The sequence below is a fragment of the Leptosomus discolor genome, chromosome 3 (assembly GCF_034619465.1).
Source record: "Leptosomus discolor isolate bLepDis1 chromosome 3, bLepDis1.hap2, whole genome shotgun sequence".
Classification (NCBI taxonomy): domain Eukaryota; kingdom Metazoa; phylum Chordata; class Aves; order Leptosomiformes; family Leptosomidae; genus Leptosomus; species Leptosomus discolor.
Genome location: NC_141393.1, coordinates 5,576,438 through 5,591,865, shown reverse-complemented (window position 1 = coordinate 5,591,865; position 15,428 = coordinate 5,576,438). Strand labels below are relative to the sequence as shown.

At 50.0% G+C, this 15,428-nt stretch overlaps 1 protein-coding gene across 1 annotated transcript; it reads left to right on the top strand.

Moving 5' to 3' along the window:
- The first annotated feature begins 2,583 nt into the window (after positions 1-2,583).
- On the top strand, positions 2,584-14,594 carry CCDC198 (coiled-coil domain containing 198). Its single transcript, XM_009958629.2, has 6 exons — positions 2,584-2,800; positions 5,939-6,015; positions 10,239-10,325; positions 11,016-11,114; positions 11,542-11,707; positions 14,350-14,594. The coding sequence occupies exons 1-6, from the start codon at positions 2,584-2,586 to the stop codon at positions 14,592-14,594; spliced, it is 891 nt and encodes a 296-aa protein (XP_009956931.2).
- Positions 14,595-15,428: the final 834 nt, after the last annotated feature.

The window sequence follows — 15,428 nt, the reverse complement described above, 5'->3', positions numbered from 1 at the left end:
ACTTGGTATTCAAACTGAACCTTCAATATAGATAAAATACTGCATTAAGTAATACCCCCCCATTAAAGAAAATGATGAGCTTCACATCACCAGGAGGGCAGTGATGAAGCCAGCCTGAAGCTCAGGCATACCTCAACCCATCCTTCCCTCCCTTCAAATGCCATCAGCTGGTGTTAAAAGCAGGTTTAAGCGAGGGGGTTAACACAGGATTACTTGGTGCTGAAGCAGGGGCCATCACTGCTGACTCTTGAGCTGAGCAGGTCAAAACGATGCCGATAGCCACGATCACCGCTGCACATGCACAGCTCACCCAGCAAACCCCCCAGCGTCCACACAACACCCTGCACAGCCACAGTTCAGGGAGCAAAGGTGCCAAGGGGTACTTTTGGCACAGCAGTTGCAAGTGATAATATCTGGGAGCCTTTTCCAGTACCATGGGGGCCTTCTGGGACCCAGTACAACCCCAAACACGCTCTTGGTTTGCCCCAGCAACCTGCAGGAAGGACATCTTTTTCCAGCCTGCCTTCCTCCCCCCACCCCAAACTCACAGCTGCTGCTCTTGGCCCTCTTGGCTTTACAAAGTTAAGGCATGTGGAGGTCAAAGCAGAGCTCCAAAGTACACAGATGCTGAGATTTTTAGGGATTTGCTGGGAGATATCAGTCATTAACTGATGCAGCATTACGGTACTGCACAGTGCTGTCAGGCTGATGTCCTTGGGCACGTGTAGCACAGGGCTGTACCGCAGCAGAGGAGGTGGGACCTGGCGCTTATGAACCAGCCAGAAAGATACTGCATCGCCTTTAAATGCAAAGAGAAGCATCTCTTCACCCAGAGGTGAAGCCCTTGGAGCAATATCAGCCTTGGGTACATCTGTCCCTTTGCCATCCCCTTCTCTATAATCACTCTACAACAGGCTGTGGTGCCATCCTGCACGGCAGGTGGGGAAACCCGCATGGCTTGGAAAGAAACCTGGCCAAGAGAGGGGGCTTGGTGCCACGGGGAGCAGGGGACCCCTGCGAGGACTTCAGCAGGGCCAGGGCCACAGCATCACATCCAGATACAGCACAGCAGGCGCTAGCTTTAATGTCCGTGTGGGTTTTCCACTGCTCCGGCTCATCCATCATGGCATTTAATTCACAATTTTCCCAAGCTGCTTAACAGGAATGACCTGCTCTCAGCAGGGGAGGAGGAAGAAAAAAAAAAAAAAAAAGGAAAAATAGACATTAAGCATTGAGAAACTCAGGAGGGAAGCAGGGTGTTGATTTTATATTTTCATTTGAAAAGAAAAAGGAAAAAAAAATACAGACTAAGCTATTCTGCTCCCTCATGCCCTGTGTGACCTGTTGTGAAGCAAAGTCACGAGTGATGTTGGTGCTTTACAGCTGAAAACTTGAACCAGCTGGGTTGCTCCAGGGATGAATAATTTCCTCTGGGAGGTGCCACCCACCCCTGATCAGTGGCATTTTGCAATTCAAAACCTCCCCATTTCCATCAAGGGGGAGCCGAGTGGTTCATCCGTGTATCTACCGGCCATAAGTGCTGGACGCTCGGCTCTGCCACGATCCTCATTTCCCTGCGCAACCCTTCTTCTCACATTCCTCTCCCAAAAGAGGCCCCAGTCACGCCAAACCTATACAAGATCGCTCCAGGAGTCCCAGTGGGACGAGCTTTTGCTTAAGTGAACCCCGGCTCTGACACCGTTTTGGGCTCTCCCTCACATGCTCTGTGTTTGCTGTTTTCCACGTGTTTCGCAGCAGGGCCCACAGCTGCTCTGACCTCCTCTTGCAACCCTATCCCTGCCAAAAAAAACCCACCCTGCAATAGTAATCTTGTTGCATAAATAATCCTCCCTACGTATTTTCCAACCACTTTGCCTTGGAAATGAATGGCTCCCTACAGCTCGGAGGGAACTGTGCCCTCTGAACCGCCTCGTATGCCTTGGGAGTGGAAAGGAAGAAACAAATGGAGATGTGTAGATCTTTCCCTTATGCACCATTCCTACTGCATTTGGCCCAAACCCTGCAGCACCTCCAAAACTGCAGAACAGACTCACTTTGGCTGATGTTTTCAGGTGAGTTTGTGCTAAAGCTGCATTTTTCCCCCATCAGTACCACCAGCCAGCAGGAGGGAGGGTGGAGGATGCTCCTCAGCCAGCCCCTGTCCCCAGGCTGCTTCTCCCATGCAGGGCGGGAGATGCTTTAACCCTTCTGGTGCTCTGAGGATTGAATTTACTTCCAAAACCTAAAGACTTAGCGAAAGACCTCCTTGTAGAAATACCTCCAGGTCAGCCAACGGCCAGCTGAGGTAGTGCCCCTGGTTGTAGGTGAAAAACCAAAGCTTCCCCAGGGCTTGGTGCTGGCTCCCCAGGCTGCTTTCCACTTCTCTGTCAGCACCAGCCGCCTTTCATCCCCACGGGGGAATGGCCAGGGCTGGGTCAATGTTTAACCAAGCAGGGAAGGACATGTGGGCATGTCCATGGGAGCCAGCCCCGGCCTCTGCAGCTCACAAATATCCCTCCATGTTCAGGGAGGACGGTGTGTGAGGGGGTTTTCCTTCTCCTTTCAAAGCCACCGCTCTTAAAAATGGGCCTGAGCTCTTCCAAGACACACCCCAAGGTGACCAAGGTGGCACCAATGCCTGTCGGGGAGGATCTGCCCGCTCTCACCACCCCGTACCGGCTCCCTGGTGTGCCGGGACAGCCCAGCCTGCACCCAGCGGCTGCGGCGGAGTGGGGAAAACCCACGTTTCACCAGCAACTTCCACCTCTCCGGGAGACCTGGTATGGGAGAGCCTCTGCAGGTAAGGGGGTCATCAATGAATTATTGCCAAGCGCAGGGCAGAGACCCACGGGGCATCAGCTGGGGCTGTGGGTTTGCCTGCTGCAGTGCAGGGTGGGTGTAGGTCTGTGCACGTGCCGTTCTGCATTGGTAGCTTTTTGCCATTCCCAGGACATTTTAGCTTTGGGAAAACTCTTCCCCCTCCCCCCCAGCTTGTTTTGGAAAGCATCTCAGTCACCAGATCCCAGGCTCCTTACTCCTGTCCATCGTCCCCCTGGGAACAGCCCCACTCCCCAGCATTGGCATGCAATGGCACCAGCCTACAGGCGAGCAAGCCCTTGTACAGCAGCCCCGTAACTCCCAGTTATACACCCATTCTACTCACCTGCTGCCACTGGGCACGCGGGTATCATTAGTCTAGTTAGAATTAGATTCTGGGTAATGTGCTCAGCAGGTAAAATTCAGCATTAAAATAAATTATAGCCATGTCTTGCACAGGGCTAATTTCATAAGCCAAGAGGCAGAAAAAGGCAAGTAGCATAGCTCTGTGTGTTCTACAAGCAGCATCGTGCAGCCTCTCCCACAGCCTTTCACAGCAGGGTTTAAACTCCATCCATTCCCAAACCCTTCCCAGAAGTAAGGAAGGAGGTTTGCAGCCATCCGAAAGCGGATGCATAGCTCTGTACGGTGAGCTGGATGGCAGCGAACGGCTTCCCACAGCCACGCTAGTGAACGCAGGGAGAAACCCCCATCAATGCCAACGTGGTTTGGGAAAGGGCAGTGCAGAGGAAGGTGGACCTGCAGCCCTAGCACCTCTTCCCTTTTTTTCCATTTCCAAAAATGAATTTCTGACACACACCGAGCAGCGTTAAGCACCGCTGCTTCACCGGGGGATGGATATTTCCTCCAGGACGATCCACCAAGAGGCATCGGGAAACGGTGAAAGCAAATAAACCTCTGGCACAATAGCAGTGACGATCCTGGAGCCAGAGGTCTTGGGGAGAATACAGATCAGGTCTGGCTCTACAACAAGGGGTTTCAAGTATGTCACGACAGTGAGAACCAAATATTCCTGCTCTGGAAAACTATAATCACTGGGTATTTAACAAGTGCTTGTTAAACATGTGTACTTTTATAAAAAAAAAATCCAAACCTTTAAAACCCCCTCAATAAATGTCATTTTCTATTACTTTTCGTTTTCAGGAATAAAAAGTATATGCTCAAGAGTACTTGAGCGATGTATTATCTTGAGTGAGCTGCTGTCTAAATAAGCACAGCCTCCAAGAGAATAGGTTTTATTTGGTTTATGAGGGTTCATCTTGTCTTAAATCCTGCTTCTCCAGCAGGGAGAATCTACTGCCTACCAAAGTGCAAGGGTAAAAAATAAAAGCCATGAGAGTGACTTCAGCTTGGGCCCCGTCCTCCCTCGGTGGTGGCTGTGGGGTGGGACGATGGTCCCTCCTTGCTGGCATCGTGCAGGTATGCCACAGGGCAGAGCAGGTTTGGGGACAGCGAGCACTTGGCTCCCAGTTCTACATCTGTAGAGGATAAGGGTAAATCTCCTACAAGACACGTGCAGGGAGAAGATGAGAGGGAATCATTTAAACATATTTTTAAAAAAGAATCTCATATGGGAGAAATAACCTCCCCAAAGCCATGGACCTTGCCAGAACAAGCTTCTCCCAAGCCCCAGCCCCTTGCCTGTGCTGGGTCCCACATTCCCAGCACCATGAGCCACCTCCGTACATTTTACTTCCCCATTAGAAATCCCCTGTGCACTAATTTGTCCTGCAGCTTGAGAGGCAATAACTTAATAACACCAAGCTGCTAGTTCAGTGCGAGCTCCCCGGCAGCTGAAGCCCGTCTCCGAAGGAGCCACCTGCGCTGGAAATGTTCACTTCAGGCGCCCATTCCTGCATGCGCAGAACAGCCGCAGCTTCGCTCGGAGGTTAATCATTGTCGGTGCTCTGCAGAGCCCAGCAATCATTTATCCGACAGAGGCACCGTCTCCTCCCATACCCCAGAGCCCTCCTTCCATCACCTTCTCTCTCTCTTCTCCACGAGCCCTGCCTTGGCAGTCTTCCATGGGGCTCATTTAAAGGGACTACTGAAGTCCCCCATAAGGTGATCTCCAAATTATAATTTTTCTTTTTAATGTGACTATTAAATTTGGCATCAACTATAATGTAATTCCTGCAGTTTATCCCCAACTCTCCTCCTTTGTGGCCACCTCAGGGCTCCCACCATGCGGGAGCAGGAGCTGCTCAGCAACATTTTGCTCAGCTCCAAGTACAAAATGGCATTTGAATTCACCAAGACAGTTTTTTGGGGAGAATAGGTGGGATAGAGAAACCTTTTTGTAAAAGAAATACTTACTGCACTTGCAAGTATTTATTTGTGCAAGAGGAAAAAATAAAAAAAAAAGGCAGCAATGTCCCTGTGGGAGCACTAGAGCAGAACGGACCCGAGCCCAGGTCACGCTCAGGCTGGAGCGAAAGTGCTGTTTTAATAACTCACAGGTGATTGCTGGTGCATAGCTCGTGATTTTGGGCTGATTTCCAAAGATGAGGGTCTGTGATCATACTGCCTGCCTGACCATAACCCACCAACTTGTGAACGCGCTGGCTGGCTGTAACCCAGCTCTGCTGTGGTCAGTAAAAGCAGAGATATTTCTCAGTTCCAACAAAAAAAACAACAATAATAAAATCTCAGGGACTGAGCAGCAAGTAAAGACACAAACTGCTGCCTGTTCCCCACTTTAAAAGGGCAGGCAGTGAAGAACCAGCAAAGTTCACAGGTTTCTTGGCCATCTGATGGTCACAGGAGGAGGAGAGGACCCTTGGTCGCATGGGGGACCCCGGGGCATGAGGATGCCACAGGAGACACAGGGATGGTTATTGTCATGTATAGGATGTATGAGGGGTTGTAGAGGGAAGTAGAAGAGGTACGCAGCAGACACAGTTAGAAATCACGGGTAAATCCTCACTTCATTTTTGCAGCTAAAAGAATAATTTATACGTTGTGTTACAGGGGTACACCAAGAGAGGTGTTAGTTGGACATGCTAACCAAAAAACAGGGCAGAAAACTCTTGCTGAGCACAGCCTAGCAGCTGATGATCACCCAAAAGTAACTTCATCCATTTCTTCTCTAATCCTTAAGGGCCCCTTTCTTTCAACACTGTGCCCGAAAAAGGAGAAACCAGCATCATTAAACAGCACCCGCCTCGAAGACCTCAAGTAAGACGAATTCGCAAAGCTCCCTATGAGTTGCTCCGATTGACCCATTGACGCGGGCTTTCTTGGGGGCATGGGCATGTGTCACAGCACCATGGTGGGGGGAACAAATAGCCTACAGCAACGCAAGTAGGAGGTGCTACCTTTAGATGATCATCCCTAGATGAGCTTTATCCCCAGACCAAGTTGGATACCTGGGGCAGAGCGGGGATGCTGACTGCAGAGAGGTCATTTTTGGTTCATTAGCACAAGGGTGAGGACTTCATCTTCTACGAACAGCCAAAGAAGGGCCAATGCAGCCAGGCCCTGCCTTTGACCTCCTGTCTGCCTCCATGGGTCATGCCTCACTGGCCAGCCCTCGTGTGCTATGGAGACACTCAATGAGGACATGTGTCCCAGAGCCTGCCACGAGGCCACCTCTTTTGCTTTCATTTGTGCTGTCTGGGTACCTGCAGCCAAATCTTAGTGCTCCCATGGAGCTAATGTGGCCAAGACAGGGAGCCCTTTGCAAAGGGGATCCAACTTGCGTCACGTGGGGCTGGTTTTGGCTCTTCAGGCCAAGTGTGCCCCATCAAGGTCTGGCATCAGCTTAGGGGCAGGGACAGGTAAAGCAGATAGATGTGCTTTGCCATAGGGGCTGGTGAAAGCCCAGAGCAATTGTTTTAGGTTTCAAGGATTGCTATGCATGCTGCGTACCTACGCGTACCTTCGCCTTCTCCCCTCAATGGCGCTGTATGTACATGTGCGCACACCCCCCCCCCCCGTATATCTAGATATTAAAAAAAACCCACAACAATCCCCCAAAGCAACCAGAAGAAACACCCTTGTTCACACCTCACGGGCCTCCTTCCTTTCCCCTTCCTGCACTTCCCAGATCCCCTCCCCTCCAAGCCCTGAAACCCATGACAGCCTGACCTGGCAGTCAGGTTTTTCCCACACACAAGATTTACCGCAACATAACTAAAGCTCCAGAAAGATCTTTATAACCATATAATTTACTGCAGAGGAGGAAAGGAAATGTGGCTAATACACCATGCTGCACAAGGGCTAGAGTTGCTATTTCATTTTAAAAGAGAAGTGACAAGAAGCCCTCCATATGCATTTTCTGTGCTGATATTTTTCTGCACTGATGCTTTTATACAACACAAAACCTGGGTGAGGCTCAGGCCTCAGAGAGCCCCCATCGTGTGCTCACAGGGCTAAGCTGGACCTGCGTTACCAGGGCTGTACAACTCTTGCCATAAATCAGGTGATTTAAACCCCAAGGCCCAGAGAAGCACGCTGCTTTCAGTGCTCCACCTGAATTTTCATTGTTTCTCCACACCCTTCTAGCCAGCAATGCCCTCCAACACCCCATTTCTTACCTGCTCACCATCGAGGATGCAAAGCTGCTGGTGTTTGACTGGACTGAGTTCTTCCTCCTTCCCTAGACGCCCACAGAAGGTCAAGGGAGGGACAACAGGGACACCAGGCTCAGCCCTGCTCTAGATGCCCGAGATCTGCAGATCTTTCTCTTCCAGAGCCCCTGCCTGAGGCTTTTGGCTGTGTTTCTTCTCTGCTGCTTGGCCCAGGTCTGGGGCTTCCAAAACTGAGAACCAGCAGGGCTGAGAGGAATAAAATCAGGGAAGGAAAGTGGGTAAGTTGAGCAGACCCCTCCAAGCGCAGGGGCAGCAGGGTGTTCTGCTTGGGGAAGCACTTGGCTGCTGAAGTAACCCACCCCCACCACGTTCTCATTTAGGCAGGACTTTCAATTAGCAATTAAGGACCAATGTTGTACCTGCTGCTGAGACCCCTCTAAGAGAGCTCAGCTGTACTGGGCACACCAGCAGCCTGATTAGGCGGCTGGAGGGAGTCCTCAGCTGTGGGTGGTTGGGGACAGAAGCAAACACCACTTCCTGGCTGTTTAACCCATGGAAGAGATGTATTTGCCCCAGCTGACACAGCTATGAGGAAGAAATGCTTTACAACGAGGGTGGTGAAACACTGGCACAGGCTGCCCAGAGAGGTGGTAGAAGCCCCATCCCTGGAGACATTCAAGGTCAGGTTGGACGGGGCTCTGAGCAACCTGATCCAGCTGAAGATGTCCCTGCTCACTGCAGGGGCTTGGACTGGATGGCCTGTGAAGGTCCCTTCCAGCCCAAACCATTCTATGGTTCTATGACTGGCCATGTGCTTCTCTGTAGCACTCTTGTAGGTGCTGGGTCACCCCAGTACCAGGTGTGGCTTGGAGAAGCCCCGGGGCTGCCCTGGGTTACACCAGCACTGAGCTGCCCCTCAGCTGCTCACACTGGTCATCTTCCTTCCCAGGCACCTATATAACCCCTTGCAATTAAAATCCTTGGGTGAAATCCTCACCTCCCTGCGCTGCTTTGAGACCCTGCTGTTCCTCGCCAAGAGCATCTCCGCTCTCCCAAAATTTGGTGAAAAAATCCTTTGGATGTGTCCCACAGCAGCAAACCTGCTGAAGCAGGGCTGCTTTGCTCAATATTCCTTGCTGTGATTATGGTCTTTTTAACATAATAAAGAACAGAAGAGCCACGAGATGGGGTCAGTTAAACCCCCTCCACTCTGGGCTGTGGCTCTGACCAAAACTGGTAGTTTCAGAGAGCGCATGCAGATGCCGATTATTGAATAACTTGTCCCCAGATTTGGTGGGAGGATGAGGCAGCAGCATCTGGAACAAGCCCCGCTACACGCTGTGAACGGCTATGCAGCATCACAGCCTCGTTTAAAAATCTCCTACCAGCATGTAATTTTTAGTCATTGATCTTATTTCCATTACAGCTGTATTTATGCATCACTAAAACACTGATAATACCCATTGCAGGGCAACGACACCGTGAATCCTGCCCCGTGCTTCTGCCATTGCTGTTAGGGAGTGTAAACTGCACCAGCAAAAGCCCTTTTCCCTGTGGGAACATTTTCAAAGACAGCGGAGCAGGATGACGTGGCCTTCTCAAGGACTTTTAGAGGACTTTGGTCAGAGATTTTTTCCAGAGAACAATCCCATGAGGTTCACAGGAAAGAAAGGAGTCGATTTTCCAGCCTGCGACACAACTTTAGCTGGAAGCCTGAAACTTGGCTTCCCCGCCAGGCGCAGCGAGAGGAGCCGATACTTGCAGGAGTCTCTTTGCCTTCAGCCACCCCACGCTGGCTGCTTTGGTGGCATCTAGGAGTGATGCACAACCCAGCCGGCAGTTTGTGGTGTCACATGCTGCCATCTAGTGCCATTTTTTAAGCCTCATCTTCAGTTTTGTGTGGTTTTCTGATATGAAGAGGTGTGTGAACTTGGCGTTTGGGGCTGGCAGGGAATTCCCCCCCCCTTACATGATGCTGCTGACTCTTTTTCTCCTGTGTTTTCTCATTGATTTACAGGATATGTCAAAATTACAGCTCAGGCCTTGGCAGCAGTTCAGTGCAGACAGAGACATTTATTCGACACTAGTTCACATTCAAGGAGTTAATGATGCTCCACATAAGTGTAAGTCAGGTCTTACTGATGAAGTCCTTGATGGCGCTCCCCTTAATTTTGTGGAAGCTCCCATCCTAGAAGGGGACACTAGCAATATCAAGCCATGAAATGACCCAGTAACATCTAGCGGTTGGGCATGACTTAAGGAGGCAACTTAGCTTTTTAAGATAAAATTCCATGCTCAGAGCAGTCTACAAAGCAAGTCTCTGCCCACTCCCATCAGCCACCAGGAAAAGCTCTTTGTACCATGCACAGTTCTGCAGAGAAAGGTCTTGCTTAGGCCGGTGTCAAAGAGTCTGGTTGGATAGAAGGAATGATGCTCTGAGTCTCAGGTAACTGGGACCTGCCTTTGGATGACCTGCTAGGAGACTTTATATTAAATTATGATACCTCTCCATGCTTCAGCTTTGGATGAAGCAGACTGAGCTGAGGTTTCTCTTCATTCCAGTCTTGGCTGGAGCTTTGGACACTGTTGAGGCTCAAAGAGAAATATCTACAGGGATGAAACTAATGTCAAACTGGGTTTTTACTGCTTTGACTGTAATGCAGGTGATTCCCACAGTTTTGTCCACTCCTGAAGGACCAAAGGAGATGTTCATCTTGCTGAGCATCTACTAGAGATGCCAATCTCCTTCCTGTATCCCAAGCAGCTGGGCCAAAATTGGAGCTGGAAAAATGTCAAGGTAGTTTCATATCAGGTTTTATGATTGTGTGGAACAAGCAATGCTGAATTTTATAAATATTGGACTTGTAGAGGCTTGAACCTGCTGGCCCTCCACAAGCAATGGCTCCTGCAAAGCCCTGGAGTCAGCAAGAAGTGAGTGCAACCCCAAAAACGAAGGTAAGGGCATGGGCTGAGCTCTGTGCGTGGGTCATTGCTGGCTGCAGGCTCTCGCAGTTCAGGCACCCCGAAGAGCAGAAGTTGGTGTTTTACACTGGCTGCACTCCTGTCCCTGGCTGAGCCTGGGAAACAGCTGAAACACCGCTGTGTGGGTGAAAGGATCCAAAATAAGGGGAAAGTTTCTGAATCTCCAGCATGACAGTTCCCTGGATGAGGTGGCTCTGCTGAGCCGGGACCTTGAATATTTTTGAGGCTAAAAGGTTTGAGGACCACTTTTTTAAATGGCTGAGCCACTTGAACACCTATCACTTGCAGTCGGCAGGGAGAAGGCTGCCTGCTGTAAACACCCCCTGCAACCCCCAACGCGCAAAAGTGGTTCCTCCCTTGAGATCGTGAGATTACCTTGGACAGCCGGTGCAAAGCAATAACACCTCAGGGGGAGGAAGAAGCGTGTATACATTGTTTTAATGAAGATTTTTTTTTTCCATCGTGCCCCAGAGCTGTGAGATAAACTGCAAGCGCATTGAAAACCCGTGATAAATTGCTGCCAGTTGGCTACGCAGGGAAAAACTCGCTGCCTTTATCCGGGGAGCGCCCAAGGGGCTGAGCATGGTTTTGCAAGCTGGTGGCTGTTCCTTTCTCTTTCAGAAAGTGCGGGTGTATTTATTTACCTTTTTAAACACCGCGTAGGCTCTGGAGAAGAGGGGGCAAAGCCTGAGACACCTCCCTGGCAAGCGGCAGCACTTGCACAAGCTGCAGATGCTGGACTTGACCCGCAGACGCCGAGAGGTAAGGCTGAGATGGACTTGGGGATAGGCTGGGGCTTCCCATCTCAGACAGGGCTTTGCCCATCCCTGGTGTCTCTCCCATGGACCAGGAGGCTTAAAGGTTGTTGTTGGGAAGGTCAAATGACTCTCTCCCAGTGGCTCAGGCAGAGGAGAGGTGGGGAGCGTCCCCAGTGCCCCTGTGTCATTATTTACTTATGATTTTTCCGAAGCTTTGCCCTCATTTAGCTGTGGCTCACAGAGAAACCAAAAATCTCTGTCTAGGTCATGTTCTGTCACGTACCCAGTTTGGCAAATACCATTTGCCTGGGTTAAACTACTCGGCTGCGTAATTATTTTCAGCGCCAACCCCCTAATGATACGCTGCGTCGAGCTGTTAAAACGTGTTCGCTCCTCTGCTGCTTGTGTTGATAACTCGTTTGCAAACGCAGGCAGAGCTGAAGCAAAATCTCCACAGGGAGGCAAAAATCAATAAACAAAAGATCAAGGAATCCAGCCCAAAGAAAGTCCTTGACACTCTCCAGAGAGGCAACAGCGCTGAAAGCCGAGACCTTGTCCCTGCTGAGCACAATCAGTGTCTTCATGGAGACGACCGTGGTAAGTAGAATAATTTTCCAAGTAGTTGTAAAACTCACCAGCCTCTTAAATGTCATCAAAGCATCTTCCCTATGGAAGATGCTTCCACTGCTCCATCTCCTGCAGTGACAGACTACAAGCTGAAAAGACCGGTGGGAGAAGGCTGGGAGATGTGTTCATAAGACAAAGTGTTGGGTCCCTGGGCTGCTTCTCTGATAGCGTCCCAACAGACCTGAGCCGATGTGAATTAAGAGCCATGGAATAGCCGTAGGAGCTTAAAAGCAAAGTCCTCAGGGCCAGGCCCCTGCAGGAGCATGTTCCCACCAGCAGAAGAGTTTCAGCTTGTCCCACATATCCCCCGCACAGCAAACTGAGTGTGAGGACAGCAGGTGTCCCTGGGGTCCCACATCCTCAGAGAGCTGGGGGTCCAGCTGGCAAAAGTGTCCCAGGAGGTAAAGCATGTAGACTGCTGCATGGGGGAACCTCTAAAGCTGCAACAACGTGATGGCCAAAGGGGTGAAGGAGAAAAAAAAATGGAAAATGACTGCCTGAAGGTCAACTCTTCCACCAGGTTTTGCCTCCTGCCCTTTGCCCCAGCACTGGACACCTCCTGCCTGAGCCTGGGGCGTGCTCAGGTGGACATAGGCTGTGACAATATCACGGTGGTCACTCTGGCAGGGTTGGTAGTCGCTAATTAAAGTGTGCCCTGTCAGCTTTCCTTCAAGCACGAGACACAAGTTACTCTGGCAGGGTCTCCACCACAACGTGCATCCATCCTCAGCTGGGGAGCCAAAGCCAAGCCCCAGCTCCATGACATTGCCCCATGCAGGCACAGAGCTGGTCCCTTCCTGGACGGGGCACAGGGCTGAACCAGTGGGTGCTGCAGTCATCAGAGGTACACAACTGCACGGTTCCCTGGCAAAACAGACCAGGGCACGTGGTGCAAACGACCAGCTCAAATCTTCAGCTGGGGTCAAGCAAGGTGGGCTTCAGAAGAGCTCTTCTAGTGCACCAGGTTGGTTACATGTCAAATTTTTCTGCTCTGGAGGAAGGAAGTGTGATGTTCCCTTCCAGCAAAAGGGAAACCTGGATGACTTGAGATTACTGGGTATTTTCAGGGATCTTGTGATACTGTTTTTTGGGAGGATGATCAGCCTTGTCTCCCCGCCTTGACAGGCACAAAGAACTGAAGGAGGGTATCCTTCTTTCCTGCTTTTTTTTTTTTTTTCTTCCCAGAAAGGAAGTATTTTAAGAACTTCAGTACTTTCCATCAACTACACGCTTACGGAACATGCTCTTCAACCACTGTTATCTTGGGCAGCTGTTTGATTTGCCAGTCCAAATCCTTTGACAGCAAATATTACTCTAATGAACAATTTGTTTGAATTTTTAATTCTTCTTTATAATATCCTTTTTTATAATTACAAAATACTAAGGAGGACTGAAGGGTATCCACATACATTTTGGAGTGTTGAACCTTGCAGTAAGTCTCCTTGGGTAGTAAGCACATTGGAAAGCTGGAACCAAGCTCAGCAGGAGAAACAAATGGAGAATGAGCTGCCTGAGCAATTGCTGCCAGAGATTTGCTCCTGGCTTCATCATTGCATGGTCCACCAATATGTTGCATTCGTATGCACGGTGTGGCCTCTGGACTGCTGCCATCCCTAAATGACCATGGGGTAAATATTACAGTCACTGAGGTTACTCATTTTTTAGGTTTAGTTTTATATGGATCCCGCTACCCACTGCCCAGAGCTGGCCAATTTCAATCACAGATTTGAATCCCTCTGAGTGATGAGTAGTTAAGGCGAGACGTTCCCAGTTAGATGACTTCCAGCCGCGGCTTTGTGTTAGTTTCAACGCGTGACGTGAAAATGCATCAGGCAAAAGTCATTTAACGGCAACAGATCTCAGCCTCTCTTGGGCACATCTCCCTGCTGCAGCCCACGCCGTAGCTGACAGTGATGCCAGCAAACACTGAGCAGGGGCTTTTCATTCCCCTGCATGCCTCAAGGACGGGTGAGCGGCAGGAACGGATGTCGTACAAATCCGGAGGGCTGACCTGCGGCGATTTAGATTTGGCTGTACCTCCAATTTAAGCTATGGGGCGTTGGTTGATGCAGGCTGGGGGAGCAGCTGGGGGGGGTTGGAGATGCCACGGCACACGAGTTGACCTTACTGGCCCCGATGAAGGGGAAGTTGAAGCAAATCTCAGCCCCTACTTCGTATTGACATCCCTCAGGCACAAGCTCTGTTCTGCTTTGCTTGCACGTGACAACCTTCAGCACAGGCTGGAAACATATTACTGAGGGTAAAAATGCTTAAATTATTGAAAAAACTTGTCTGCCAGTGAGCTTTCATCAGGGGAAAGGGGAACAGACTTGGCTGCTCCTATTCCCCTGTGTTTCCTCACCTCAGCTCTCTTCTGTTCAGGGATGAAACCATACTGCCTCTTGCCAGACTCTATAATTTCACCAAATATAATTCTGAGTATATATATTATACCTCAGCCTGCCCAGCCTCAAGCATGGGGTCTGGTCTTGCAGGGGTCTCTCAGGATCTTCTTTACATGCCTCCAGCCACCCATAGACAGTTCCAGCCAAACCCTATGGGACCGGGCCTGCAGCTCCACAAAATTATGATTTTTATTTTTTCTCCCCAAGGAAACACGTGGCGTGGAGGACTCTCCAGGCAGCATGATGGGGCTGAACTCTCCCCGGGCAGGAGCAGTAAGGTTGACCTGTGGTTCTGCAGGGAGCCACAGAGGAGGGATCTGTTCTGGGACACCTCCAGCACAGGCTCCGAGGAGTGGGAAAGGGAAGAGAAGATCTACCGCAAACCTACGCTTGTGAGAACCAAGACAGAGAGAGTTTGTCTCTTTGATGACTTCTTTGATAGGGATTTCTAGTGGCATGGCTTGGGGCAAGAGGGATGTGTTGAAGAAATCAGCCCCAGCGCTGGTGGGGCTGAACGCCCTCCCCCTGGATGGATGGACTGAGGGTGGAGACATGATGTTCGCAGTAAGTGGCATTTCTGGGAGTATGGGCTGGTGGAAAGAGCAGCTGGGAATGAGGAGATCACTGATGTGGAGTGAATAATGAATGTCTGGGTTATGTGGCTGGATCAAAATATCTGGGGAAAAAATGGCTTGGACTGAGCAACAAATGAAGTGGGGATGAAGGAAGGAGGAGGAGGCTGGCAAATAACCTAAACAGAAGCTGGAAAATATTCTGGGTTAACCCCAAATATTAAGTTCCAGCTGAAATGAAACGTTTCGCTTGCCTTTGGGTTACTCAGCCTTTCTGTTTAACTTGTTTTTAACCTTATATCCTTTTCTAGACCACAAAACCCCAGTTCAAAACGTGAGGTAAAACGGTTCATTTAGGAGGTCTTTAAAATAAATATTTTGGCATTCCTAAAATTCCTTTTTGATATTTTTTTTTTATTATTTCCACTCCTCCCCTGCCCTGGACACAGAAATACATGCATTTTCTTCAGTACTAACCTCCAGTTTTATGGAAAATTTCCTGAAAAATCTGGCTTTCATTCACTTGCCTTCTCTGTCCAGGGTTAGTGCTGCACAGTGAATGGTGGAAACTGAGGGATCTCCAGCATCTCCTGCAGGCCCATAGCCTGGTGGTGCCAGCCAAGGCTGCTGCACCCACTGAGAATGTGAACAGGCTGCCCTGTTGCAATCTGACATTTCCAAGTATGTTGAAAAAGATGGTTATATGAAGGGCAT